At 41.5% G+C, this 8,405-nt stretch overlaps 1 protein-coding gene across 1 annotated transcript; it reads right to left on the bottom strand.

Annotated features, from left to right (window-relative positions):
• Nucleotides 1–2,168: 2,168 nt before the first annotated feature.
• Nucleotides 2,169–3,556, bottom strand: gbp (glycogen synthase kinase binding protein). Its single transcript, XM_080768424.1, has one exon. The coding sequence runs from the start codon at nt 3,450–3,452 to the stop codon at nt 2,976–2,978; it is 477 nt and encodes a 158-aa protein (XP_080624550.1). The 5' UTR covers nt 3,453–3,556; the 3' UTR covers nt 2,169–2,975.
• Nucleotides 3,557–8,405: the final 4,849 nt, after the last annotated feature.

Here is an 8,405-nt window from a genome sequence, read left to right as displayed (position 1 = left end):
GCTGCCATTAATAGTTGGAAATGGAAATGGAAATTGCGGAAATTGTAATTGCTGAAATGGTGGAAATGGAAATTGCGGAAATGGAAATTGCGGAAATGGTAATTGCGGAAATTGCGGAAATGGTTGAAATGGAAATTGCGGAAATGGAAATTGAGGAAATTGCGGAAATGGTAATTGCGGAAATTGCGGAAATTGCTCTTCACTTATAGCTATCTATTTTCAGGTAGATTGTTTTATTTTACTCAGTCAGCCATATCACTACTCATTTTTTTTCATGAAAAAGGTCATAGCTGGGTAATCTATTTTCAGGCAAATTGTGTTTATTGTATTTTATTTTACTCAGCCATAACAATTTATTTTCTGTTAACCAACTTGCTGGCTGGCAGGCAGGCAGACAGCTACTCATAGACAGGCAGACAGACAGCTACTCATGGAGAATTGGACAGGCAGGCAGTCAGACAGCTACTCATAGACAGGCAGACAGACAGCTACTCATGGAGAATTGGACAGGCAGGCAGACAGCTACTCATGGACAATTGGACAGGCAGGAAGGCAGACAGCTACTCATAGACAGACAGACAGCTACTCATGGACAATTGGACAGGCAGGAAGGCAGACAGCTACTCATAGACAGACAGACAGCTACTCATAGACAATTGGGCAGGCAGGCAGACAGCTACTCATAGACAGACAGACAGCTACTCATGGACAATTGGACAGGCAGGAAGGCAGACAGCTACTCATAGACAGGCAGACAGGCAGCTACTCATGGACAATTAGGCAGGCAGGCAGACAGCTACTCATAGACAGGCAGACAGACAGCTACTCATGGACAATTAGGCAGGCAGGCAGACAGCTACTCAGACAGGCAGACAGACAGCTACTCATGGACAATTGGACAGGCAGACAGACAGCTACTCATAGACAGGCAGGCAGACAGCTACTCATAGACAGGCAGACAGTAAGACAGCTACTCATTGACAGACAGACAAATAACTACTCATGGACAGACAGACAGGCAGGCAGGCAGGCAGGCAAAGAGCTACTCATGTTATGTTATTATGTTATTATAACAGCTACTCATGTTATGTGCAATAATTTGTGCAGTTATGGAAACAGCTCTTTGTGTTTATGCAAGAAAATGTAACACATTTATTTATTTACATATTGTGTGCATGCACATTGTACTTTGATACATTTTGCGAAAATAAAGCAATTGAAAGAGAGAAGTTATCAAGTATCATTAATGTCGTAATTGTATCTACTGGCCCCTGGCCCCTTGCCATTTTTGTAATGTGGCCCACAGGTAAATCTATTTGAGTATCCCTGGCCTACTGTGTCATAGGCTCAATGTCAGTTTGACACATTCAGTAGATCTCGTGATGTTTTGTGGCCAGATGAAATTTCCTGGGGTTTATTAGGAATATAGTAAATAATTAAAAAATAAATCGCTATAAAATGTTGTAAAAAAATACATATTTAGCCCCATGCTCGGCCCCTGTCAAACAGCTAAAATCCCTAAAACGAAAGAAAGCAGCAAATGAAAAAAAACTCATCTTTTAGTTTCTCTAATAACAACCTAAAACATGAACCTTAGTTAGAAAAACTAAAGTTGTCCTTTAAATGAAAAGATTGCTCATATTTTGCTGTTGTGTATCTTGACTTTAAAGTAAGTTCCTGACTGTGGTCAGAATGGAATCTGCTTGTGTTCTTGCATCAACATGCCAAACAACACCCAGTCATCATGGAGAAATGGTGATGTCATAACTGTAAAAATGACTCCTTGGCTAGAGGAAACAATGTATAAACAGTAGAAGGGGCAAGATAAACTATTCAGACCGACATTACTGTAGCTTATGGTGAGACAACCTTGGCAAAACATGTTTTCCACTAGCGGTGTAACGCATTGCTTGCTTGCTGTGAGCCAGCAGGAGTATTTATAGAATGATAATGAGCATGTGTCCTTAAAGACCGCGTTGTCAAGTATCCAGAGGGGGTACCATTTCCTGAATTCAAATAGAAGGCAAGGGTTGCAAAAGCATGATTTGCAGCATAAATGGTTAAAGGAAAATATTTGCATGGATACACAGTCACATTCTACCCAGAATATGTGTGCGTGTTTATATATTTGATAAAACCCATCAATATATAAAAACAACTATAGCAGGTTTGGAAAAAAATGGGTTTATTAAGACACCAAAAGGGCCTGAAAACTCAGGAACATTATAAAATACTCCGTTACGAAGCAGTCATGGTTATTTTCTTTACAGTGAGAAACAAAGAAAACGATCAGAACTCCCCATCGGAATTCAGAAGGTAATAAAGGTATAGCACCACAAAGTAGTGTTGTGATGGCGGACCTATTTTCCAAGAATTACAAATGGTATGTATACACATTGGCTTGCCAACCCCGGTGAAAAATAATTCGATTCCCCAAATGCCCTCCCCCCACATGTCCGATGTTGTGTCTTCCGTTTTCTGAAAGAGAATCCAAGCTGCGGCGTCGACAGTGTCATAGTTCATTGGCCGTTTAAATAACAACCTCGACATCAAACAAAAACTGGGCAGCGTCACATGTTTCTCCAAGCAATTTCTCTTTCCATTCTTTTCACAGTTGACAATGTAAACAAAGCGAATGCTTTGACGGGTAGGAAATGGCTGGCTTCTATTTGAATTGACAACAGCCATCGACAGAATGGGTAACCCCCACCACACACAGACGAGGACGACGACAACAACAAACGACCCACCAAGGAGATGTTCAAACATAAACAATATGGCCAATGAGCCGGGTGGCTACTCGCCAGCTAAATCCAATGCTAACCGTAGCTGGCTGCTGTCGGCAAGTCTGATCCATTTAATAAAACATAGCTACCAAACAAATTACATTTAATTGTTAAGCTAGACATCGTTTAAAAAATAATGAGGGGAAAAAAGTCCCACTTTTGTCCAAAACCATCTTGGTCGCATGGACATCAGCACGGTACATTGTCTGCGGCATTTGAAAAATCCCCACAGTCTGCGGCAGAAAACTGCAGCCTCCTGACAGCTTCTTTTATAAGATTTCCGGACAAAATTAAATCCTGAAGTAATTGGTGTGGATCGTCCTCCTCGACGTTGATCCTTTTCCTGTTCCAAGGTTTGATATGGTCCCACTCCTGGTCGCCGGAGCCCGGCATGTTGTACGGACTGGCTCTGCTGCTCCGCCCGCGGGTTCGAAGCCGCATACAACAGCCGTTCCGTTTCTGCAGCGCCGCTCCATTGTTGATGTTGGTCTGTTTGGCGTTGCTGCTACTGGTGAGCCCGTGGAGACACGACATCGTCTTCTGTGTAGCACTATTGTTGTGAAGCTGCAGTGCCTCGCCGATTTTCGTGACCAAAGCGTCCACTTCTTTAGAATCGACGGTAACAGATTGCTCCAGAAATATGTAGTTCTCCTTTCGACAAGGCATTTTCAAAGATTTATCGATGATTCCGGTTGTCTGTCTGGTGTTGACGTTTTTTTGTCGATATGAATGAGAGCGTCGTGCCGGCGTGCCGCTCCTTCCTCTCACCACGCTGCGAGTCGGCAGTAAGCAAGGCTCCTACCGTTGATTTGTAAACAATGGATGACGCGTAACGGTCTGTACCATATGAGCCAGGGGAGGGATTGAGTGTCATTGAAAATGACGCGTAAGACTGTACGCGGACTGTACAATCGATCAATAAGCATAGTCTATTTTAAGATAAGCAAACATTTTGCAAACGATTTATATATATCTAGTATTTTGCGAGTGGTATTTTGTTCATATCCAGATTCAGAGTGTTCCCTAACCAGATGCCACCTTGGAATATTCCACCCAACTGGACATTACATAACTGATAACTGTCTGCTGCTGTCTGTCTAGATAAAATACACATTTTCGTATTTTATATCAGTATTGTATTGAACTGCTTTTCCACCCACATTAAGCACATTTCACAAACACACTCAATAGAGTATACAAACAAAGTAGTAATGCATTCATCCATAACTACAGTAAACCGGGTAGCATTGCATTTCTCATCCGTGTTCAAACTATACCGGTATGTCTTTGATCTCAGAGCCCATAATGGTTTTTGCAGTTGTATTGTAAACGCACAATACAATGCAAGAGGTGCAGCAAGTGGCAACAGTAACATAAGAAATAGACAAATAACAGCAGTGGACACATTGATTTGTCAATGTTATGATGCTCCCATCAAAATAGTAGCTTTGTATGCTTTGTGTGTGTGTGTGTGTGTGTGTGTGTGTGTGTGTGTGGGGGGGGGGGGGCAGCAATCAATCAATGTATATGGTCGGTGTATGCATATGCATATACACCGACACATACATTGATTGATTCATGATTAGCCTACAACATAATAGTACAAATGTATAACAACGATAACAAAAAACTAAACATGTCTGAGCTGGACACACTCGGGCATTAGAATTGCAGCATCTATTCTGTGACAATAGGGGGAGGGGGACATGCCTGTGTGGTAGAACATGGTGTACATTTCTGATTTCTTACTAAACCTGAATGCTCAACTAAGAGCGCCCTCGTGTCCAAATAAGGAGCTACTATCATATAGCCACGTGGTGTTGAGCCAATCGGAAGAGCGCCTGAGCTGAAAACGTGTTCAAACTGCGGGAACAGTCTGTATCATCACAGTGAGTGAAATAAGGACACCAGCTTTAAGCCTGTGCATTTTTCTATCCGTTGTGTGTGTGTGTGTGTGTGTGTGTGTGTGTGTGTGTGTGTGTGTGTGTCCTGTTTGAATTCAGAGAATCAGCGGGTGAAAATCTATCACAATCGCGAGGAAGTGAGCAACCTGGATACTAGGTCAGACTTCCTTATGTTTTCCTGCATAATTATGACTGACTGTGGTAAATAACTAGCACTGTTCAACGATTGCACTGTTTATCTGCCGCTACAGCTGCTTGGTCAGATTTACCAGTGTCCACGACTGTTGCCTCTCTCAATATTCCTAGAATCCAATCTCCCTGGAAGAGAGTATGAGATGTGGATGGGGTTTAGGAGACATAGGGAAACTGTGTTGCAGTCTATTCAGCTGTGGAGTCAACTTTGGTAAGATTTGGCAGGCTGCCATCAGCAGGGGTTCAGCGAGTTTGTTGCCTCCATTCAAAGACTGGGGGGCCATAGGCCATTTATATACAGCCCCTTTCTGTCTCTTGTACACAGGCACACCCAGCTCTCCGGCAGGAATGTGAGGAGGCTGCATTTAGTAAAAACAACATCATTGGATGATGTGCATTCACTGCATTGGCTGATCACAAAGACCAGATTCTCCATTAATCCAATAATAAGTAACTCAATAGACACTTTCCCACAACCTATGATATCTGTCAGAATGGCAGTAGGCCTATAGTACGGTATGTGGCCATAACTCATGCCAGGAATATACATTATATTGCATTAACCACACATTGATCTAATTAATCTATAATCCCAATAAGATATTCTATCATTTCCACTAAGCTATTGGAGCTAAATATTATATATGGTCTCCCATATTCTCTCCCACACATGCTCATACTATACTGCACGTGAGAACACATTGTTGTGTACACAAGCTGGCCTGGTAGCCAATCATATCGTTTTCACGGTTCGACCAATCCCCAGCCTCATTGGCCATGTGAGATAGATAAAGATGACTGTCATGTTTCTTTCTGGGGCATGCAGGTGACGTGACTGTTTAGTTTTGACGCATGGCTATCAAATGCAGGCTCCCGGGCAGTGGTTCTCAAAGTGGGGTATGGGGACCCCCAGGGGTCCTTGAGAGAGTTCCAAGGGGCCCCCAGCTAAATTATAGTTAGGAACCAAATGGATCCTTATGGGACTGTAATTTAGAGAGTGTACAAATGGAACCAAATTTGTACACTCTCTGAGTTAAATTAACATTGATTTTACAATATAAATTGGGGTCCCAGAGATAGAAAGGCCATCAGGTCTGTATAGCCGCTGCCTAACACAGGTCAAAGTGGGGTTCCTTGAAATTAAAATGGTTCAGAGCCAGAGCCATAAAAATCTTCTCTTATGGGGGTCCTTCGCATACCTTTTCAAATGGGGGTCCATGGGCTTAATAAGTATCAATTTGGGGGGCCTAAGGAGAGTGTGTAACACTGTGCGAGTGTGAGTGCATAAGTGTTCCACAGTCAGTAAGGCCAGTGAATGTCAATGACATTGCTGATTGTATTTGTATGCTTTTGATCACACATAATGTCTGACCTTCACTGTTACGTCAAATACTACTACTCATCCGTGGTTAATGTGCTCAGTAGCTTTGAATAACTAACTCTTAAACTAAGTAAAAGTTCAAGGAGATTTGTAACAAGGATACGGTAAGTTTTGACAAGTCTCAGCAGAGGGTTTTTTTTTATCACTGTTGTGTTAAAATATTCTAAATGCTAATTAGCAACACAACATCATGGAAGACATCAGCCATCCCGCAAATACCCTGTTCAAACTACTCCCTTCCAAAAAACGCTACCAGAGAATCAAATCTCGTACCACCTGTCTCAGTAACAGTTTCTACCCCCAGGCAGTCAGGCTGCTGAACAGCTGACCTTGAACTGTATTGCACTGTTTTGTCACTTCACTTTTTCTGTTTTTTTTTTTTGTCTTTTGTTTCTTCTGCACTATAGATGTTGTTTATGTCCTGTGTATGTAAGACTGAGAGTGCTCTGAGCAAAATAATTTTCATTGTATTTTAGCTCTATAAAACCATAGTAGCCATTGATACAGAGTGTTTGCTCAGTAACAGAGTTCTCCTTAAATGTCTCTCCAGCTTCTTGGTAAACAGAAAATACACTTTCAGGTCGGGATACACAACTCATTCAATCAGGAGAGAGAACTCATAGAGGATATAAGCAATTTTTGGGGAAAAAGGATAAAACAAATAATCAAGCAGAGAAATTTAGACCTGGAACACTATACGTTTAACGTAAGCTGATAAAAGGGTTCTCTCTGCTGATTCGATAAAATTGGTGAACCACCTGAATGTTTCTGTTTACTTCGAGTGCTGGAAAGAAATATCTTATCTGAATATAGAGCTTTAACTTTTTAACAAATTACGTTTTGTTTTAGCCAGCAAATATCACTTAAAGCACCTTTAACCTCTGGATAGAGGTTTGGCTGAGGTGCTATGCCTATCATAATAGCAGCTCCACTGCTGCAACAGGGGCTTCAGTGCCTTGCTTGCCCGTACACACTAACCATTACTTATATATACACCATTACCAGGAAATGGCTAAATTCACAGTCAAGATCTGCTCCCCTAGACTTTGAACCAGTGACCTTTGAACCAGAACCAGGGACCTTTTGATTGCATTGGCATGTCTCCTATTTGCATTCCCAAATTTCCCATTGCAAAATGAACTCTATAGTAAACAAGGCAACCTAGATGTGAACCACACACCCTCTCTGGTACACACTTTTTATATTATATATATTTTTGCATATTACTGTATCTCCTGTGTCACTGGTCACGAGATCCAAACATATGTCAGATTTTTCAGATTCCATTCCGATTGGCTATGATTAGCTTTCAAAGTTTGCGGGAGTGGCCTGTTTTGCACTTAAATGCCACAAATCATGAACACAGCATCTGTTTGCCGTGAAACATGCACATTCTTAGCATAGGCCAAGAAAGAACCTCCACTCAAATTCAAGAATCAAGAATTGGCCTAATGGTATAACAGCCCACTTCATGTTTTGGCCTATAACTCTTGAACCAATACAATCAAAATGTTATTTTTCCATGGATTCCTTGGATCATGACGCAACTGCCCATATTGTACCAGACTAGATTTTCCACCATATTACTACTACAGATTTGTCCAAAACTCACACAAATCTGTACACATCATCTCTGGGGTGTCTCTGGGGTCTCACATGATCAGTCCAATTTTCAGATTCCATTCCAATTGAATTGACTGTCTTCCTATTTTCGTGGGTGCTGGCTGGGCAACCGGCCTTGCAGAGAACAGTGTTTGGGGTGACTTTTTAAAGTTAGATTTTTGTTGTGATTCACATGCCTGGGCATGGTTACAGGTTGAGTACAGGCACATGCAAAGTACAATTCAGTTGGGTAAAATATAAAACATACATCTCTAATTATATCTACAAATGTAAACAGTTTCTGTCTGTTGAGCTGCAGTAATTCAAATGCGTTTTTCACTCTTTTCTTTCTGTAGCACATAAATAGAATGTAGATGAACTGTGAGCCTACAGTAATTGGACTTTTATGAAGGCTACAGTTTGTGATAGCATTGCTTCCTTTGTTTTGCTAGTCATTCAAAGATAAGCATCACTTTTACTGAAGTCATTAGGGATATTTCCAAGATACAGTGACACAATTTTATTGATCCTATAGAGCCA

Source organism: Protomyctophum bolini, assembly GCF_963924005.1.
Source record: "Protomyctophum bolini genome assembly, chromosome: 7".
Taxonomy (NCBI): domain Eukaryota; kingdom Metazoa; phylum Chordata; class Actinopteri; order Myctophiformes; family Myctophidae; genus Protomyctophum; species Protomyctophum bolini.
This window is presented reverse-complemented; position numbering and strand designations above follow the sequence as displayed.

What these genes read in the sequence shown, in the direction of transcription:
- gbp (XM_080768424.1), bottom strand. Translation starts at nt 3,452, where the DNA reads ATGCCTTGTCGAAAGGAGAACTACATATTTCTGGAGCAATCTGTTACC.